The sequence below is a fragment of the Gavia stellata genome, chromosome 2 (genome assembly GCF_030936135.1).
Source record: "Gavia stellata isolate bGavSte3 chromosome 2, bGavSte3.hap2, whole genome shotgun sequence".
In the NCBI taxonomy this organism is placed as follows: Eukaryota; Metazoa; Chordata; class Aves; order Gaviiformes; family Gaviidae; genus Gavia; species Gavia stellata.
The window spans coordinates 50,779,581-50,801,545 of record NC_082595.1 but is presented as its reverse complement, the minus strand read 5'-3'; the positions used below and the strand labels follow the sequence as shown (position 1 = coordinate 50,801,545).

The 21,965-nt window shown below is 42.2% G+C and overlaps 1 protein-coding gene across 1 annotated transcript in view; it reads right to left on the bottom strand.

Moving 5' to 3' along the window:
* MOXD1 (monooxygenase DBH like 1) overlaps positions 1 to 19,544 on the bottom strand; it is a 50,370-nt gene extending 30,826 nt beyond the window's left edge. The window contains exons 1-4 of the mRNA XM_059835768.1: positions 19,269 to 19,544; positions 7,575 to 7,721; positions 5,952 to 6,119; positions 5,742 to 5,825 (exon numbers count right to left, since the gene is read on the bottom strand). Coding sequence (XP_059691751.1) covers positions 5,742 to 5,825; positions 5,952 to 6,119; positions 7,575 to 7,721; positions 19,269 to 19,544 — 675 coding nt within the window. The remainder of the gene's footprint in view (positions 1 to 5,741; positions 5,826 to 5,951; positions 6,120 to 7,574; positions 7,722 to 19,268) is intronic.
* Positions 19,545 to 21,965: the final 2,421 nt, after the last annotated feature.

Genomic DNA, 21,965 nt, shown 5'->3' with positions numbered 1-21,965 from the left:
CAATGCCAAATGCCCTCTAAAATTTGGCTTCACATTAAAAACGTTCTCTTACAGAATCTGATGTACTTTATGCTCTTGAGCACAGCCGCATCACAGCCTTTTGCCAGTATTCCTCTGACTATACTTCTAGTTTCAAAAAATCCCAGAAAGTTCGTATAAGAAAACGAGCAATTCTCAAAGACATGTAGATGCAGCTCAATGATCCTTCTACCCAACTTTATCTGTTATTTTACATAAACTGCTTTTCCTGCTCCTAGTACTGTAATTCAATGTCTGACATGTTTTTGTCTATGGGATTATTACTCCTGAAGCCCAGGGAACTACTTTCCCTGAGGAAAACACAGTATATTTCAAAGAAATTAACAAAATAAAGAGGAAAAATTTACAGAGTGTTGAAACTAGCATGGACATGCTATACACTGAAGCTGAAAAGCTTCATGCAAATCGATTATGGCACGTCTGGCACATAGAATATGCATACCATTCCTTCACCAGTAAATACTGTAAATTTTCAGAAGTTTACACACAGCATTAAACAATTTGTCAGGTGTAGTGGGAGACCAAAGGTGTAGAGAATCACAGAAAATCTAGAGACAGTAGAGGAAATACTATATCTTAAGGTTTTTTAATTGCAGTGGAAAAAACAGTGGAGCACTTGGGAGAGCTACAGTTAATGCAAAGCCAAAGTAATGAATCCTTAGCAGATAGTTACATTAATAAGCAATACAATTAATTTAAACAAATGGAAGACACGGAGCAGTGAAACCTAAGCTAAGGACAGTAATTAAAAAAAAAAAGATGTATCTGTAGAACCACAAGTAGAAACAGCAGAAAAAACAAGCTTTGAACATACAGCAAAAGCTGTATTTACCAAAACACTGGGAAGTATTTCTCACGAATGTGAAATACATTTTCACTTTCATGCCACTGGTAAACATCTGCATGATGCCAGCTCATCGTAAGAAAAAAATAAATTCAGTAAATAGGCAGAAAAAACCCCCACATAACCAAATACTCTTACAAACTGTCAAAGTAGAGAGGGACGTGTCAGCACACACATCCACGCACACTGAAAATCATGAAACTCAGACATCTCAATGGTACAAGAATTAAAGGCTCTCAGAAGCTCCAGTGCGCTGCCATTGAGTAACTTTTTTTTAAACCGAAAGAGCAGTGAGACTTTTAAAACGGGCAATTCGCAAGAGGGAGGGTGCTGCAGAGACTCCCCTTTTCAGCGTGTGCTCCTCCGGGCAAGCGCCTCTCCCTCTGCAAGCTCCAGCTCCCAGCCCTGGCGCGGCAGTGACTGCCTGCAAGGGCTCTCCGCGCCCGAGGAGCTGCCCTCGGCGTGGCTTCAGCAGCGAGACAGAAACCTTTTCATGCAGAGGTCAGCGCATGGATGTGCCTGTGTGTCTGCTCTACCAGTGGGTCCCTCCCTCCCTCTGAGAGGTCCTGCCAGAGAGGAGGTCCTTCCTCAGGTGCAGTTGGTGAAACCAGAGAACTTTCTTTAGGGATGCGATTAAGAGGCACATTCAGGACCAGTCAGAACAATGATATTTACAGAAAACTGCAAAAATCCTAGCAAGGAGTAACCTTCAACCCATCTCTGGAAAGTCCGGGCTAATAAGTGGAATTCTTCTTTTCTAAGAAAGCTACTTCCGAGAAAGCTCTTGGCCAACTTCCATATGTGAGAAAAGCAAAAATGCCTAAGGTAGTAAGCCTGAGGCACATTCAGGCACAGCCTGAAGCTCAAAGCAGCAGAACAGGCCAATGCACATGTAGCTGCAGGAGGATTTTGCAGCCAGGAGGCAATGTGCGCTCTCCCACGCGAAGAGCAGGCAGGGTCCACCGCTGCAGGACCACTGTGGAGCCATCCTGCAAACAGCCGCCTTGAAGAAAGATGGTTGCCTGCTGTTACCTCCAAGCAATCTCTTTCATCTGTTCTGCATATTGTTATTTTCAAAATTGACCTGTTACCCTGATAATTGGTTCTGTTAACAAAAAACACATGGGAGGGGAAACCTGTAGAAGTTTAACAAATTCTCAAGCAGCCACCACTCAGCCAAGTAGGCAGCTTGAAGCCGAGGAGTGATGTACTCCGTCAGAGTCACAAAACCAGCTCGGTGCCTGGTGTTGGTTGTAGTCTGGGTAACTCTTATCACTATTATGCCCAGCTATTAAGAAATCATCTTCTTTTATTTCTTAGCAGGCATAATGTTATTATGAGTTATTTCTCTGGGAGTTCCCGGAGGCATCAGAGAAGATCTTGTTACAGAAGGCATTGTAGAGACATGTAGGAAGACACAATCTCTTCCCTAGGGAAGAAGTTTCAAGAGATATGAAACAAAGGAAGATTAAACAGAGAAGTCCTAACCCTGGCTGGGTGCCCCATTATCGCAGTGAAGCTCTGTTCTCCGTTGGTAAATGCAGCATAAGGAGAAATTACTTATCCATGTCCTTATGCTACCTGTGAGAAGAACACAACATTACAGTCTTATCTCTTGCACAATTTACATGTCACGTAGTGCAGCTTGATCAAGAACAGTCAATGAAAATACGCTGTTCCTCATTACCTGAGGTTCTTGGAAATTAGCATGAATATTATGTCAAGAGGAAGAAAAGACATAAGATCTTACATAATTTACCTTTGACTGATTTTGAGATCTCTTACGCTAGTTATTTCTTTACCTGGTGCTACAGAAGAACCCAGACCTTCCAACTGTTACCCAAACAAGCCTTTTGATTCACTTCAAATCAACAGCTTGCTCATGCAAGCAATCAGGTGGGGGACCGTGCCTGAGCTGCCCGAAAGGCAAAGGCAGTAGGCAGTATACTGGGAACAAAAAGCACAAAAGAGGAAAAGGATGTGGTCCTGACATCCACACTATCCAGCATCAGAAATGTTTTATTTGTACAAGTGCCAGTCTGGCCCCATGGACCGATGGCCCATTTCCACCTGGAGGACTTCTGTTGTGCTCCTGGCGCACACCCTCCTGTTGAGTTTCACCCAAAGGGATTCAGTTCACAAGCTCCACGACTGCTCCATGGCAGTAACCATGCCGAAGTAAGCAAGAATAACTTGAAGATTTGCTTCAAAAGTGTGCTGCTTGTCCAAACTAAAACACTACTGTAGATGCACCCTAAGACCAAGTGTTATCACTTACCCAGCTGTTGCATCCCTACATTGTATTTATGAAATACATTTGTAAATTCTTTGAATATACTCTGCCTGACAGCATATAGGTACTCTTTTTTAAAATAATGCATGATCAATGGAAGTAAAAAATCCTTTTTAATTCGGAATCTGGATTCAGAATCTGGCATTCATTAAACAAAGACGATTAAATGTCTCAGCCTCTAACTTTAATGATAGGTCTAATTTTTTCTCAGACAGTTTCCTTCATTAAAATATTGTGCTTTCCTGATGAAACTGATATTTTAAAAAATACTTTATTATAAAACGTTGAGACCAATTTTCAAGAAGAAAGGAGTGACAGAGAACAGCTGAACAGTATCACAAAAATTCTCATTGTGGCTGTTGTACCTACTTGAGACTCCAGATCACCAGCAGATTTACACATACACACAGCTAAGCACATAATTCCACGGTGTTGATGGCACACATTGTCCAAGAGCTGAACTGCACTTCACAGCTCCACAAAATCGTACAGGAGGACAGAAATGGCCAAAGTCAGCTCACATGTACACTACTTAAGTAGACTGAATTACACCTGAGATGAATTTGTACCATTTTCTAAACTTTTTTTTTTCTATCTGTAAAAATGAGATGTGTAGGTTTGTATGAAAATGGTGTTACAGAAGAAATCCAGAATCAACATCTACGTAAGTATTTAACTAACACAGACAGTTTAATCAGGCAAATATTTCACCTGTCCTCCCCTTTGTGAAATTCAATCTTTGTTTGCACAGCTAATATCCTCCTGAGTAGCCACAAGCCCCATCCTTTGTGTATCAGTAGGCTTTAGGAAATGCTTAATCAGTTTGCAAGAGTGCATAGATAAAATTCCACAACAACCCTCTGTGTGTCATCTACAAAAGTCATGTATATGAAAATGTAAGGAAGTAAGTTGTGCCCCTGAAAAGAAATGCTAAGGAAATGTTCCTACATAATTCTTCTCTCTTTCTATAATCATTTTTCTCTCTCTAAACATTTTTTAAGCAGCAAGATGAAATTTGTTTGCTTTTCTGAAGGTGGAAAATCGCTGAGGATTATACTCTAATTTTTAATTTTATAAAAAAACCAAATTTCTAAAATTATACTTTTATACTTCATCATAAAAATAAAGAATATAAAACTATTCTGAAAAAGCAAGTTTTAGCTTCAACCAACCCCAACATTTTTTTAAAATTAGTAACCATATGCGCAGTCAGGCAAAACATTTAAAAAATAAATTCAGAAAATATAAATAATAAATATTTCCAGGGAACTTTTTAGCAAAACAGCACGTATCAACAACTTCCACCAAACTTAACATGGAAAGCATGATTCTGATAACTACCATTTTGAAGCTCTATCACTTGAAAGCAGAAAGCTAGGAATCCTGACATATATTCTGTATTACAAGCAAATTCTGCTTTTCATACAAATCGGTGAAAGTAGCTGTCACACATTTCAAATGTGATTAAAGATCAAGTACCTGAAGGCAGAAATTTGGACTTTGCAATTCTTCATTCTGATAAAGTGCAGAAAACCACAATATTTCAGAATAACTATAGGTATTTCTCAGAGATACACTGGAGATCACGTTAAGTTCTCTGAGCGAATTTAAAATTTCAGTCTTACTGAATGCATTGGAGAAATATGACTGTCAATAATCCAAAAAACAGCATAGAATTGTATACTTAAAAGCATCAATGGATTCAAAGAAAGATAAAAATGAGGGTCAGAGCTATCTCACTGTGCTACCTTAAGCAGTCTAGAACAATAGTAAGTTGCTCTTTTAGGAGGTCTTCAGTATATTGCTTCTGGGAAGGAATGTGAGAACCATCTTTCCCCCAGCACACTTAAGCTTTCAGTTCCAAACCAAAAGAAAAGTTAGAAAATGTGTTATAGGAAAACATGTTTATGCATGTGTGTTTTGAAATCACCTTGGATCCTGCTGAATCTTGTGTAGATGTTTACACACGTTCATTAATTTTTAAATAAACTACAACATCCATCTCTTTTTTCATAATAGTTGGCTTTTACACAGCTGGAGATAACAAAGTCTGTGCTCAAGTGATCTAATGTGGCATAACTCCACGGAGGTCATCGCAAGAGAGGTGATTGGAATCAGATAAGAACCTGGTCCTTTATTTGAACAAACTTCACCATTTCATTATTTTTTAATCTAAAGTTACTCTCCATTAAAAGAAATTCATGGCATTCTTACATAAAAGCAGAAACTTGACGGAACATGCTTTTAGACAATTTTACTTACTCTTTGCCAAAAATGTTTATGAACAGAAATGATTTTCAACCTCATTTTCCTAAGGGAGAGAGGACATAGGAGAAGAGAAAGAAAGGGGCTCTGTCACTGTGCATGCCAGTTGTCAGGACACACCAGAATCAGATCCTGGGCACACACACACATATACGCTTGACCCACTTGTTTGTGAAGACAGACAAGAGGTCTTGTTTTCACTCCAGTAAGTAGTGAAACAAATTTTGAAAGTGCGATAATTGATTTGAAGAGTAATTGTTATCTGAGCTCCTCTAAATTTGCTCAGTCAGAATCACTCACCTTTGTCACATGATGCTTTTCATGTTGTACAGGAATCTTAAACATTTGGCACCAATATGTTGTATCCTTGTCTGGTACTGGCACCTGTCTTAATAAAAAGGGCAAGAACACAATATTATAAAAGTCGCATTACCCCATTGCATAAGCCCAAAGCTTTGGCTGCCACCTTATCCCCATCTTCACATAAACCCAAAACCCGGAGTAACTTACGTCTTTGTTTGTCAAGTCAAAGTATGGCAAAGAGGAAGATAAGACTTCTTCTTTCTCAGGATTCAGTAAACGTAGACTCTTTGTACCACGATTAGACCCATGGTAATTTTGACCTGCTTCTCCCATGTCTTTGTGGTGGTAGGCCCATATTACCCGCACTGTGCTCTCCTGGGGAAAAAAAAAAAAACAAAAAACCCCACAAAAAGTCCGTAAGGAATAGGAACAATATCTTCCTTACGTAGTTCACGTAATTCCTACCATAGGTATGATGTAGGTGTTGCTGTATTTGAACAATGACAATGTATACCAGAGGAGCAGTCACCTACTGACACAATTTTGCCTTTAAAGTTAATAATGTTTTATACTTGTAGGGTTCATTGGAGATATGCAGAAGTTTAATATCTCTCTGACAGATTCCTTCATTGATGTCATGAACTTAAATCATACCTGCAAATAGCAGAACAGCCTCATAAAGAGGTAACCAACTAAATGCATAAAAAAAGGTTTTTTAGAGAGGTCACTTATTGGCCAGAAATCAGAAGGTCTCCCCCCAAAACATCTTCCAGGCTCAGCTCTGTAAAAATGTGAATACCTTCTGTGAACTGCTGTCCTTAAATGCTACGGAAGATAGACATTCAATTACAGAACAGATTTACATCTTAAAAATCAATCTACAGCCACAGCACAGATCAATTCTCTGTAAACCATTCTCAGAGTGCAATAATCACCCTTGAGACAAAGTACTCTAATAAATCCTGAAGTGTCCCAGAATGTTAAATTATACTGAGAATTTGGAGCAGGTGCAAAAACCATAGATCTATTGACCGCCTGGAAATCTGGCGGTTTATACAGCTGTGGTTTGCTTCCTGCATCTTTCAGCTCCTCATGTTGTTATCATTGCATATATTGTGAAAACATAGACAATGAAAATAGTGTTGAACTACTATAGCAATGCTTCCAAAATGGGTGGTAAACAAGCCAAAGCATAGAAAACCTTGCAAATCTCTCTAACCTATCTGTCATTTCCAATACAGAAGTCATCAACTTCATGTAATTCAAAATTATGCTTAGGAAATAGAACAGCAGTCCCTAGGGCAAAAGAAGAATTTACCATGAAAAGTAATTTACCATGGAAAGAGCTTTATCACAAAACTCTTCAACTTCTTAATTTTGAATAAAGAAATAAAACAAATATATACTTCAAATATATCTGCTCCAAATTTTTTAAAAAGTCTATCTTTCAGATCAATTACAAGTTAGCGTAAGACCTAAAAAGTGTCAAGTTGGCATCTCTTGAATGATTGTAACCGTAGGATATGGGACTTGATGGCCCGGAGGTACCTGTTTCAATCCTGTGTTCACTTGCTGTGTTAGAAATTAGAGAACATAATGCATTAAAGTAGAAGGACAAAGAAAGCTGAAATTAAAATATAAGAGCTTAATAAAGCTAGCGCAAGTATTTCACATGGTTAATTTAAGTTGACCAAACATGTTTTGGAAAGTGAATTTCTCTAATTAATTCCTTTTACTAAGATGAGATTTTAATAACCAGCTTCATAACCACGTATACATTTGGCCTGTATTAATTACTTCACCTCTCTACGTATAGGCAGACCCTCTTACCGTTATGCTTTTGTCATTTGTATCACAAGTGTGCAGTTCTCTGCTAAAAGCCAATATTGTATGTGTGCTGTTCTCCATGGCATATTCCAGATGGTAATCCTGTTGAGGGTCCTTTTTAAGTACTCTGTTTTCATCTGTAAAATAATCCTGTCGAAAAGAAAAGGTGGGCCATTATTCAAATCTAATATTAAATTAAAAATAAAACTTTATGTCCAATACTGAAGCCTCTTAAAACACATCTTTATGTAAAAAGTTGAAGTATCATAGTTTTGTATCATATGATAAATTTGAAGTGGCACTGAACATTTTTTTGATTAAAAATCTTCAGGAAAGCAAGTCTCCTTGATAAGCAGCTTAAAGAATGTCTTGAGCAACTTTAACAACATGCTGCCTGTATGTAACTGCAGAAATAAAGGCTGCACCCAACAACCAAGAAGCCTAATTTATCGTGACCTGGGGTGGTGTGAACTTCACGGCAAATCACAGAGAGAAAGAATTTCACTTAATATTCACATCAACACAACTTTTTCTTCCTTTTTTCTTCCCCACAAAAAGCAAACCTCTTGAATGAACATCGACTAGAACCAGAAACCCTACAGCTTAACAAGCACGGCAAGTGCTCAGTTCGTACTAAAGGTGCTGGGCTGGGGTTGTGTTGGGGTTTTGGGGGCGGGGGGAGCTGTTTGTAAGAAAGACGTTCCCTGTCGGGGGTTCAGCAGAAGCACGGTACAATGCAGGAACGGCTGCAGCGATGCCGGGTCATTGACCTCCTCACCCCGAATTCCTGCGGCCCCATGCAGCTGGGGCCCAGCCCTCCCTCCCCTCCCGCACCAGCCACCTGGAAGGGGCTCGCCACCACCTCAGGTGCACCTCCTCCGGGCGCCCTCCTTTGAGGTTTAGGCTGTGTCTGCCCGGTTTGGGATGGGGAGGGGGGCTTTTAACTAACAGATATATTTCTCGTGCCAAACAGGCTACAGGCAGACAGCATTAATTGTGCGGCATCCTTGCAGAATAATGCAGCGCTGGCTGTTCCTGGAAGGCGTTTATTTCTGTAGCTATTTGGACCTCCATGCACTTTTAGAGAGATTTCTAGCTTTCCCCTTGTGTTAAAGTGGGGGGAACCAAGCTGAAACGTTGCAAAATGTTATGTCCAAGTATTTTGATACAGGTGAAAGTAGCTGATGATACCTTACTAATTCACTACAGGATCATTTAGGAGCTGTAATCTTAGGCTTAACCGCACCCTAGAAATCTCTGTGTGTGTGCAGGAGACCAGTCAGAGTTCACAAGCTGCTCTGCCTTTTATAGATGTGCAAATAACTGCATGCCCAAACATTTCATTAAGGTATATTAATTTGGATGAAAATATGTAGAAAATTATCTCAGTCATGATGCAGTTTCAAGGAAGAAAAGGGTAAAGAGCTGACCCTTTTTTATCAGTATGAAAATATTCAGATTTAATTCTGTCTTGCCAAAACTACTGAAACAGTTTGGATTTTTTCCCATCTAAATTTCAAAAACTTTGAAAGGTACCAAAAAGAGTCCTTCTTCTCCTGTCAGCTCGTCTCATGACTACAAATGAATGAGTACATATGTGAAAGAATACACACACGGAAAAGTAATCACCAAAAAGAGCAAAAGAGGGGTCTGAGACCTGAAGTTGTACACTGAAAGAAAGGCAATGATGAGTTATGTTTTTTTAGAGAAAGAATCTTGGATTTGCTTTTCCAGAGGGAAATAACAGGCCTGTTCTGGGATGGTAGCAGAAGATGGGTACTTCAGAGGATCAAAACGCTCCACTTTAACCCTGCATCAGAGCTTGGAAAGAGGCAGTGTACATCTATACGCAGTATCATACCTGCTCTGAAAACATTCCTCTATGAAATCTCCACTTCCATTTTAAAAATAGTAAGGGCTTGTCCTGACAAAAAATGTAAACTTGGGAACATCAGTTTTTATTAAAGTGTGATATCTTTGCTGAAATGTTACATTAAATTGGAGGAAGGCACCCTTGTATTAGAATAAGCACCCACACATTGAATTATCGAGGAATACAAATTCAAGAATAGCTTTTCCTCATGTGAACAAGTTGAAAGTCTTTGCCTGAAACCGCTGTGAAGGAAAGCTCAGAAATGTGAAGCAAAGTTAGGTGTGCACACTCAAATATTTTACTGGTAAACTTCACCATTTCTTAAGAAGTCTAGAGGACACAGCCGTAACCAAAAAACCTCTTGTAATATAGCCCTGACTTCCATGAGCCTGTGGGGAGAATGCAAAAATAACTCGAAGAAGTTGTGTAATTAAGGTATTAGCTCAGATGTGCCTTGATAACGTGATTGTCAGTGTAAGTATTTCACTCTCCTGGACGACAGTCAAAGACAGGTCACAGCTCTAGCTCACTGCGAGGGGCTCATTTTGTGACTGCCAGCAAATGCTTTGGGGAAGGTGGTCCCAAAGCCCAGGCCCCAGGAGAGGACCACGCCGCTCCCCGCCGGAGGAGAGCTGCGCTGGGAGAGCCGTGTTGGGCGCTCGCAGCGCTGCCTGCCCGGGCGCTCGCTGCCTACCCCTGCTGTCGACGCTGAACGGCACCTTGCTCCGTGACTCACCTTAAATTATTTTGTGGGTAGATGCTAATCTGACCAACTAACGTTAATCTTTCCCATGTGAAAATTTCTGTGAAGTAATGAATTCCTTGTCTCTACTTACTTTCTCTGCCTGATACATGCCACCTTGAAACAGCCCTTGAATATCAGGGTGCTGAGAATACCTGGGAAGCAAATTTATGCAGTGCCCAGGAAGACAGAGATGTCCATTTATTCCCCAAAACCTATAACTCCACTGAGTGCAGTGGGACTGCCCTAGAGGAATCAAGTGTGAGTATGCTTGCCAGGAGCTATTTAGGAGTTAGCGAACTGCCTTTATTACTATTTTTATTTCCTATGTTGAAAATCATCCAGATGTTCACCACAAAAACAAAATCAAATAATGTAATAAAAAAAATTCTGAAGAGCTGAGAATGCGTTTGCTCAACCTCTCACACGAAAACGGTTTGTTTACCAGTTTTAAAACAAAAAAGGCCACATTGCCAAGGAAACGTACTGATCTCTTTCTGTTCACAGAGAAGATTTTAAGTCAAACTTTGCTCAATTTACTCATCAGAGCTTGAAAGCCTTTCAGACACAAGTTTGTGTACAAGATGTAATGAACAAAAGGAAGTTATCAAAAATGAAGACACACTGACAAACTGTGATGTCACATCCTTTTCAGCAGCATCTTGCAAAAGTAAGAAAAAGTTAGTTGTAGCTATATCTATATAGATATAAGTCTGTATCTTGATACATCTCCTATGCCTCCTTTCAGAGTAGAAAAATAAGAATAAATGAAAGTCCTGCTCGTAGGGTACAAATGCAATCAAAACCACCACATTTGGACAGCCTACACTCCATTTAAGTCCTTGTGCCTAGTCAAAAGAGAAAGCTGGGTACCTCTGAAGGCCTTTGAAAAGTGACTTTTAAGTCCAAACGACAGCACAGACACAAGTTTCACTCATTCCATTCTGTAGAGAAAGGAGTGTGACATTTTCATCAGCAGAATTACAGTGCTTCGATATCTATCACAGATGCTCTGAAATGTGCCTCATATTGGAACAGTTTATTCTTCCTATCAGGTAGGAAAAAGCTCTGATGTGACAACCTCTTCTATACAGATTTGGTTTTGCCACCCCGTACAGTTAGCTAGAAAACCTGTGTCCTTTGTAGGAATAGATTATACTGATACAAGTCTCCCTGAATGTCATGGACTCCCAGCAGAGGTCTATAATAATTGCCAAGTCCTTAAAACTGAATTTCTGAAACACTCACAGCACAAACCTGACAACATGGATTTATGTCCTCATTCAGCACTTGCATACAGATTCTTCAGTTTCTTATACACACAAAAGTATATCATATGTTAAAAGAAGATAAAGTTTTCAAGTTTCACATCAACTTTACAGAAATGCAAGCATTACAAAAAGAGAAGGTGAGGGTGAAACGACTATATTTTTCTAGCGTTAATATCTTATTTTGGCTATTTAAGTAGTAAATGCTTAAAACGAAGTTTCAGAAGTGTTATTGGTCATGCTACATAGTAACATTTTTATTTCAGAATTTGCTTATGTAAACTGTTTACATGTGAAACATTTAAAGTTTCTGTACTCCCTTTGATAATATTGCATAAAATGGCATTTTAAATTCTGGACTAAGTTGTGCCATCAGTCAAATAATTAGGTATCTCCTTCCTCACATTACCTAGAAGTTGAAACAACATGTGGAAAATGAAAAATCTTCCTGACAGTACAAGTTATTTTATGTTCTTTTCCAGATGTGAAGCCGATCATGCTATACTGTTTTTCAGACCCCATTAACCTCTCTCTTTCTTAAAAGAAATGTTTTGCGGCATATATGGTTTCTGATTGCTGCTCTACAAACAGTCAATAATCCCTTAAGGATGTGAAAAGAGGTTTCTCCTTCGAGAATGTAAGCACAGCTGCAGAGGGAAGCCTGACCCCAAAAGCTCCATCAGCTTGTCATGGCAGACTTGAACAGGTGTTTATGGGACTCCCTCCCCAGATCTTTACAATGTACAAGATCGTTTTGTTTATGACATCCATTTCCCATCCTAAATGATATACAGCACCTTTCAACCTCAAGGAGCATAAAATAACTCGCCCACTGTGGCCCCGTCCAGCAATCACCTTGCAGGCTTGGCTTGCGAGCAGCTCTGCCGCTGGGATTTATACACGCTGCCCTTCTCTAACTGGGAGATCACTGCCATTTCAGCAGTGATTTAACACTTACAAGCAAGTAAAGGGACAAGCCAGAAATGGGAAATGACGGAAAAACAAGCTGTGTTGCAACTAGTCCTCACCGATGTTCTGTAGCCAACCCATGGAGATTTGAACATCCTCAAACTACCAAACTGATGTCTAAGACCAGGGCTGAAGACAAGTTTGGCAAAAGCAATTAGGAAGCTGTAACCAAGACGAAAGATGGTGCAGGAGAGCATCTACCTTAGTATGAATAGGATGGATAAATTGCTACAGTACGCAAAAGAACTGACCAAAACATTTGTTTGAAATAAGCACCAAGCTATGCCTTCTGGGTTTCCAAAAAAATAACTGTGGTCAACATTTCTCTTTTTAACTGTTGCATTTAATTTAGATGGAATCCTGCTGCTCATGGTTCCAGCACACACTGGATGTTACCACCAAAAAGAAGCTGGTTTTACATTGTATTTGGCAAGAAGCAAACAGAGCATGAGTTTACAAATAAGCAAATCAAACTTTTTTGCAACCTCAAATAAATTTCAGCTTGAGTTTCAGGCAAAGTTCTTACTATGCTCTGTTAGGGAAAAGCAGAGCCCACCCACAGAAAACTAACATGAAGCAGGAGTCTGAAAGCATCACTGCTCCATATAAGAACACCTTGAGAGCATTCCAGTTGACTGATCCAATCTTGGGTTTGGCCCCAAACAAAAAAATATCCACAGAAAGGGTATAGTGACAGCAATCAAGCAGTTGTAAGAAGTTCCTAAAGTAACTGGGATCAGTAAGTTCAGCTGCTGCCCTATGAGCAGTCTGTTTGTAATTAATTTACTGATTTATTTATTTTTTTTACCTACTAGCATGAAATGATTCAGTCCTTGCTAGGAAGCCTGGATCTCACTCACACAGGCAGTTCCGAGAAGCTGCGCGCAATTCCTGGTACAATTCCAACTGAACTGGCTGAATTACACTGGAGTAAATGTGGATTATTTACTTCAGGTGCACTACTAACTTTAACAAGGACAGAAACCCTTTATCTGTAACAAATAATTGTGGGTGTGTCTGCATTTTAAGTGCAGACATACACATATACACAAAGACACACAGTTTTCACTTGTGTATTTACAGAAACAGAGAATGCATGTATGGGTGTGCACATGTACATATACTTTCTTTGCAAAAAGACGGTGTGTATTTTTTACACATGAAACAAAATTATTTACTTAAAGACACATCTTTCCTCATTCAAACTGCGTCATTTGAATACACTTCAGTGTATTTCTTATATCTAGTTAAATGCTGCCCGGGGCGGCTTCCCGGTAGCCTACAGCCAGCAGTGACATCCCTTGGTTTCTGTGGCATTCCTGGGGGATATAAAAATATCGCTTTCTCCACACACAAATGAAAAACACTGAAATGCGGAGAGCTCTCTGACTTACCACACAAAGGTGTAAGAAGCACAAGCAGTTAGAAGTTGAAATACGACATCACTTATCTGCGTGGATAATTTGACCTTGCAGCAGAGTCCCAAGGATCTATCCGAGTCTTTACATCAAGAATAAATGTTGATTTAAGAGGTTATATTCCAGTTATATCAGAAGCTATAAAGCTAGATTAAAGGCTGTCCTAACACAAATAGACTAGACAAAACATGTAGCGAAGTGTTTTAAGGGAAAGAAAATCTGTAAGTAGGAGATACCGCACTTTATCACAAGGAACATTCCTCACACAGGAGCCACATTCAAGCAGTACAAGTTTTCTTGTTTTAATTACTTTAATTACTTCAATTATGAGGAAGTTTTAAAAACACTTAAGGGATTTTCAAGCACAACTATTAGTGATACTTGTTCCCAAAATTTCTGTATGCACCTTAGAAAATCTCCCCTCTTCCCTCTCCTGCTTCTAAGATACTCATTTATATTGAGAATTCAGTCATTCCCCCGTTACTTTAAGCCTTTGCATCACTCACGGTGGCTACACTTCCATCCTGCCCCAGGTACTTACTTTTGGGGAGCTGTAAGAAAATGTCATTTTCTTGGTGTTTCCCAAATCCAAAGGACAAGAAAAAAAAAACATAAAGAACAAAAAAACCTTGCACAACAGCCCCCCCACTGCCTGCAAAATACAAGAGCTACAGAATTCTTCTCATCTTCCGTTCACCAACTGTTGCTTCCTTGTCCTAACTATTGTACCTCTGAAAGGGAACTACAAAGCACCCAGCCAGTGGAGATGTACACTGGAGTGTCTCTTTACGCCCCACATGGAAGCCAAGAGGGACTCATTAGTCATCTGGAGATTTTGCCCCAATGCCCAAAGGTACGAAATACCTCCAACAAAGCACCGAGATATGTCAGTGTGGCACTCACTTCGCATCTCTCTCTTGGCGCCTTTCAAGTTGTTTTCTAAACACTTCTTTTGTTGCTGTTGGCATGAGTGCACTTAAAAGCAGCATATCGTTAACTACAGAGAATGCTCACTGTTTTCTGTCCTTTAAAATCTCTTCCAAGTACTTCCCTATGAGCAATTAAGCTAACTCTATGGGATACATTTGATAACAGATATTCTTTAGTTTGGGTGACAGTTAACAAGCAAGGCTGTAATGAATAATAAAGTACTTTTTAGTGACACACAGTCCCTATTCACCCTGAGTAGCGACTATTTTTGTGCAAGTTCAACAGAAGATTCTAACAATGCAACCCTCTTGTATAACTTGCACAAAATAGGCATTCATCAGGGAGGATTACTCTTCCCAAAATGGGGCTCTCAGCAGCTACGTGCTGTGGGTGGGGATGCACAATTCCAGACAGGGGTGGAGACCAAGGAAAAGGCATGGGTCTAGCATGAAAATGCATGCTGTGTCAATTCATAAGCACAAAAAAGATTAATTAAAAAAAAAAAAGAAAGGAAAAAAAGAGGAAAGAAAACTAGATGCAAAAGCTAAGGCTGCCCCAAGAACTTTTACGAAGAGTAACACATGCTACAAGTGACCGTGGCAATATTTCAAGGTAACATTTTGCTAAGTATGAATTCTCCTTCCAAGTCCACCCCCTCCCTATAGAGACAAAGGCAGCTCCCAGCTTTCCAACACCAGCCCCCATTGGTATCTTCTACTTGTTCTCAAACACGCTCACCCAAACCCCGCATAATCTGCTGCTCTGCCGCTCTGTCACCACAGGGCTCTCAGTAACATGCGAGAATAATTTGTTCACTGACCTCCCTCTTTTTCTCCTTCTGCTTGGTAGAGGTGCCTCCCTCACGACACTACAGTAAAGCTATGCACGTGTGTATATATGTATTCATTCTATGTCCTCTACATCCTCCCAAAATATGTCTAGGTTCCCATTCCAAATACCAAACTTTTGAAACTTTAGGATAGTAAATGTATCATTTTCTAATCATTCAAACGCTCTCCAAAAAACTACTCTGGTACACCACGGAGGTTTGTTCTTCTGCTTTAATGACATCATAACACTTTTCACCTTGATATACTTAGCGCAAAACCTCAGACTTTCAAATCATTTTAGCCTTTACTTATGCCAGACACCCTTTTAGCTTAAATACAGCTCAAACATGGAAAAGCAAACCAAAACAACTAACTCATTACACCAAAGTTCAGGATACACCTAAAAACTGAGAAAGTAAAACCCAGTCTGTCTCAGGTACCCAGAACTTTGAGTCACCAGATTTTTTCAAGGCAAGCACTGCCTGCTGACGGTGGGAATAGCATCTACTTGCTCTGAAAGGATGAAGAATAAATGCCAGAGATGTTTTCTCTCTTCTCCAAAAACTATCTGGAAGTTTTCCTCTACCTTGATACATGGATCTTCCACAGACTGAGTAGTACCTGTTTTTACCTTTACTGACAGCTGTAGCCTAACTACATTTACATGTTTGGTCCCAGAAAAGGACTCTTCCCTCTGAGAACACTTTCTATTTTTAAAGGAGGAGAGAGGATTTAAGGGGGGGGAAAGAGGCTGAATTCTCCCAAGAGACTAGCAATTTCAATGCTCACTTGAAAAGCTATAAAGGTGTTTCAGAACATCTTCTGAAAATCAGGCCACTAACAAGCATCTCAAAACTTTCAAAGAAACCAAAAAATGACCCTTCTAAGAGTTTAGACCACGATGCACATTTTCCGACTGATGATCATGGAATAAAAACATATTTCTAAAACCGAAAAGAAAAGTAAGTTCTTTCATTATATGGTGTACATATTTTATAGAGTGCAGCTAGGCATAAAACCACATACTTTCATGGGTACTATCTATGAAAAATTCTTTTTCAGTAGTGAATAATGTAAATGATGATGATATACACTTAACACAGAATGTGTTTTTAAAATATTAACTGTATTTTTGTGTCCAGTAAAGGGAAGAATTAGATATTATTGAAATAGCATTCTAGAACAAGTTACTTATTTTACAGCAATCCCTGCTGACCTGCCAGAAGCAGCTTTTGCACAAATTTTGTTTCTCCATCGTCTTTGTTTCTGGCCTTTCCTTGTTGGTGCAAGTACGGAAATACTTAAACGGAGAAATTTTTTAAAAGACATCATTCCAGTTTAAAAAGAAACCTTGCTGCTTAGAACTGAAGAAAAAATGGAGAAAACCTCAGGCTGCAAGCAAGCTTAACAGATAGAAGTGTTTCTTCTGTGCCTTACCAACTCAAAAGTGCAACAAAACACTTAGCTTAGCAGATGTTCAGGTGCTAAATGAGTGTTTCAGGAAAAATACCAGGTGCTCTGTAACAGGAGGTGCTTGCTACAGTTCTTCCCTTTTCTATCTCAGTTGTATTTGTCATGGGATGCCAGTGAATAAAATCTTTGGAAGAAGAATGGAATTTGTATGAAGCCAGTTTTAAAGGATGCTGAAAACCTGTGAAAGGTGCTGAAAAGAGCCACAGAAGTGCTTTGAGCGCTGGGGAAAATGTCCTGCAGTGGGATGCTTAAAGATCTCAATCTATTTATTTTATGCCAAAGAAAACTGAGGAGTGACTTGATTACCGCATATAAATAACTTTATGGAGGCGGGATGGGGGGGAGTAGACTTTTTAATATAGTAGAGAAAATACAGAGCTGGAATCTGAACCCAGACAAACTAATACTGGAAATGAGGAATAGCAAAGACTCACCATTGCCACAAACTATCAAGGGAAATGATGGATCCTCAATCCCTGCCTGTCTTTACACTAGCTTTGGATGCCTTTCCAAAAGGCTCGCTTTACCCTAACAGGATCTATGAACTAACCAGGCACAAAGTTGGTGTTTCTTTTAATAGTTAATAGGTGTATCTTCTGAAATGTATGGCTCCAGCAAACCTTACATTCTGTGAGCTAAAAGCTGATTGCTTGATGACCAGAATCAGGTTTTTTAATTATTATTAGTGATTTATTTAGACTGAGGTTTTGGGAAAAATTATCTTCATTTCGAAATATGGAGAAAAAATATTCTGAAAATTATCAGTCTGAAATTAGATAAAACAAATATTTGCCTAAACTTCACTCAGTGAACTAAAAGAAAAAAAAAGGAAATATTTATGCAAAAAACTCCCTTTTTCTGGAAAAGGCTTGATTTTATAAAATCTTGACAAATAGTAGGGGGAGCACATTAAACATTTAGTTTTCTTAGGACGAATTGTTGGTAAAAATCCATATACTTAAAGCAAAATCTCACAAAATGTAAGCAGCAGCTTCAAAGATAAACTAGCTCTAACACAATGAAGAAAAGACAGCCAACTTCTCCTAGACCGTATTCTTAACAACTGGGTGTTGCTCTGCTCTTGAATGGCCTCTCTAAAAGTTATTATTCAAGCAACGGGGGGTGATAAGTCATCATGCTGGGCCTGAGTCCCCTTTCACACACCTGTGGGACAAGGTGTCCCTGCTTCCCCAGCCCCAGAGCTACTCCTCCAGGCTGGATCTCAGGTCGCCGAGAGGGGACCAAAGGTGTGTGGCCCTTCCCCTCTCACCTACCCTACCAGCCATCGATGCCTCTTGGAAGGGATGCTTTCGCTGAAAGCACCAGCGGAGCCTGTGTCCCACACTCCTGTTCCCAGCTGTAGCCCTGGCAATATCTAGACAACTACAGAAACATACCTAGAGTATTATGCCAATACAGCCGGGCTCTTCTGGGATTGCTTTACCAGACCAAGGATAAGTACCAGGAGCCCCAGTGCTTACTCTGTAAGTCCTTTTCAATACCTGGGTCAAAACACCTCCAAGGTGAGGAGAGGAGGAACACTGAGGACAGGAACAGCACTGGCTGCGCCCCAGCAGATGACTATGTCAGCAGGCTGGGAAGCTAGTGGGATCGTGCCCTCATGCCAGTGGGATGACAAAGAGGAAGCGCAGGCGGCACCAGGACATCCAAGCTCCATCCCTTGTTGGTTGCGCCGATGAGCTACGGCAGGGTGAGGGGAAAGGTGCCGCACCTCACTGGGAGAGGCTCTGCCATCCCTCTCCTCTCCCCCTCGGGTCTGGGCTCGGAGGGCCGGCAGGGAGAGCGTGGCCAAGGAGAAAGAAAAGGGCTGTTGCATTTTCTGGATAGAGGGGAAGGAAACCTGACACCTTCGACGAAACCCATGCAGAAGTTTAGAGGAAAGGTTGGCAGGGAGCGGACAGAAAAGGAATAGCTCCTCCGGGGAGAGAGGAGCGCAGAACAGTAGGGATACCCAAAAAGCTGGAAGGCAGAAGCGAAGAGGTACGGAGCTGAGGGGCGAGGAGGCTGCGAAAGAAAGAGGGGCAGGGAAAGAGGGGCGTCCCGAGAAAGAAACAGCAGGGGGAAGGTGGGCGGACAAAGAGGACCCGGGACGCGGCGCGGGAGCGCGGTGCCGGGAGCGCGCGGCCCCGGCACCGCCGGCGGCTTGCGGGCAGGGGAAGGAGCCGGGCCTTACCTGCAGGTAGGGCTGGCCCCTCTCCACGCCCCCCACCACGATGTCGGCCGAGGCCATGCCGCCGCCGGCCGAGAGCCCGAAGCCCACGTAGCCGCGGGTGCGCACCTCCAGGCGGAAGGCGAGAGCGCTGCCGCGGCGGCCCCAGCGCAGGCGGTAGGCGGCCGCGCCGTCCAGCACCGCGCTGTGCGGGTAGCTCCGCGGCGGCCCGGCGGCGGCGGCGGCGGCGGCACACAGCAGCCCGCCCAGCACCAGCGCCCAGGGGCGCAGCCGCCGCATCCTGCCGCCGCGCACCGGCGGCCGCCCGTCTCTCTGCGTGCGCCCGGGCGCGCGTGTGTCCGGGCGCGCGTGTGCGTGTCTGCGTGTGTGTGTGTGTGCGCGGAGAAGGGGGGCCGGGTGCCCCGGTCACCCCGCCCCCGCTGCGGGCGGCACCGTGCCGGCCGGCCCCGTCGGGGCAGCGCGCCCTCGGCAGCTGCTTTGTTCGCTCCCCGCCCCGGCCCGGCGCTGGCGGCCGCCCCCGGTTCCCCCGCGCCGCCCGTCGGGGCCGGGCCGGGCCGAGCCCCCGCCGCGCCGGCAGCACCTGCCGTGCGCTCGCCGCGGCTGCCGGGCTCCCGCGGGGGCTTCCCCGGGAGGCGCTCGGAGTTGGCGTTAACCAGCGAAAATCCTCCTCCTGACGGGGGAAGCGGAGAGGAGGCGGCGGACGGGGCTCCCCCGCTGCTCGCTGGGGAACTCCCGGCCCCACGGGAGCTTTAAGACCAGCGGGAGAAGTCCGCGGGAGGAAGCCTGGCGGCAAACGGGCGCTTTCCAGCTCTCGGCCGCTTCTTCACTTAGTGTGAGAGCACGGTGCCGCGGACAGATGGGCAAGCCGGAGATCCCCCGTCGGGAGGGTTGTTTTTGCTCCGCAAGTGGAAAACGAGGACCCCCAGAGTGATTTGCAGTGTAACGGCTCCAAAAGCACCGCTCAAAACCCCACCCGTGTCCCTTGGCACCCCCGCACCCGTCCCCGGTGCCACCATCGCTCGGCCAGCCTGGCCATGCGGTCCCCGACCCGCCAGTAAGACAAGCTGCATCCCCTTCCCCTCCGTGCACCGCCAACTCCACCGCCATTTCGGTAGGAAAGTAAAGATCGGAAAGATGTTTTTGCAGGAGTGTTGCCCAGCCCCCTGCGAATCGGGATGGAAGGAAAACATAGCATAGCACCCAAAACGGGAAGGTCATGGTCTGCAAGAAGTCGTATTGGCCCTTGAAGGCTCCAAGCAATACGAAATCGGTTTTAAGATGAAGTTATGCTGTTTGAATTGTGTTTTGTTCATGTTCAAATGAAAGAGAAAGAGCCTGGCACTCAACAGAAATTAAACGTTAATTCTGTGAAAACCAATCAAACATTAATTCTGTGAACACCAATCAAACTAGTACATAAGGGAAATTAGTAATGCTTCCTTTTTAGGTCTTTGCATGAAAATTTTTCACAAATATCACTGGGGCTTCCAGAATATCACCACCTACTGTGATGTGAGGAATACATCAAACTACAAAACAATTTCTAGAAAAGAAAATGCTTAAAAAATGATAAGCACCAAAAATTACTAAAACATCAGAAGAAGTGAGAGGAAAAAAAATAGTTAGATACTGGTGAAATGAAAATAATTGTTAAAGGAAGAGAATTGGTGTGACCTTTCTTCTAGTTATAACAGTAACTTCAAAGGTACAAAGTCAGATAACTGACAAAATAGAAAATGGTGAGATGCTGAGTCTTTAGATTCTCTTCTAAAAAATTGCTAACACCTACAAGTGGATGCGGATTAATTTAAAGAGAGATTGCAAGTGCACAATACCTCTCAAGGCCAAAGGTGTGACTTCAGCACTCAACTGGGGAGACACACCCTTTGTAAAACTGTGTGTTAAAGAAGGGGTCCATGGGGGAGTTACAAAAAAGTATGCTTATGTTTTCTGGGGGCAGAGGCAAAGAAGGAATGAAGGATGTTTCTTACAATTAGCTTTTTTCTTAATTTTCTTATAAGACTGTAGATTATGTTCCTACATAACAGAAACCCTGAGATAAAGTTTCAATCATGTGGGCATGACAAGTTCATACAGTGGAGCTGTACAGTAGAAGAATTGCTGCCATTCAACCACAACAGTGGTCACTGAAGTCTAACTAGTGCTTCCTATAGCATGCATTGTATAAGTGCTTGTACCAAATAATGGAAAATACTCACTTTAAAGTATTCCATGATGTCTCAGTTTGGTAAGGATGGTACTGATGACATTTTAGAAGCCTGTACACAACATGGGTTATTGTTATATAGGGAAGGATGATGGAATGTCCCATACGATGCAGTATGCTGTACAGCACAGTAAGCAGAAATATGGTTCCCCAACAAGCTTGGATGCAGGTGCTGTGAGGGGAGCAGAGCTGGAGGTAGGACTGCACCGTAGAGGCTGTTGTCAGTAAGAGATGCACACCTTCCCATATAGAAAGCCCAGCCTCTGTCCGCTGCACCTCCTTCCAACTCCCTGTTCCTCTTAACCGCAAACAGGCACAGACAGAAAACTGAAAATCAGGCTCAAATGAACTCAAACTTGGGGTCGGCTGACACCATTCCAGTAATTCAGCCAAAAGCCAAGGCAGCAGGATCATCTAGTGACTTGGACAAACGGCAGTATCTCAGCCAAGACAAGCCAGAGGTCTGTTATAGT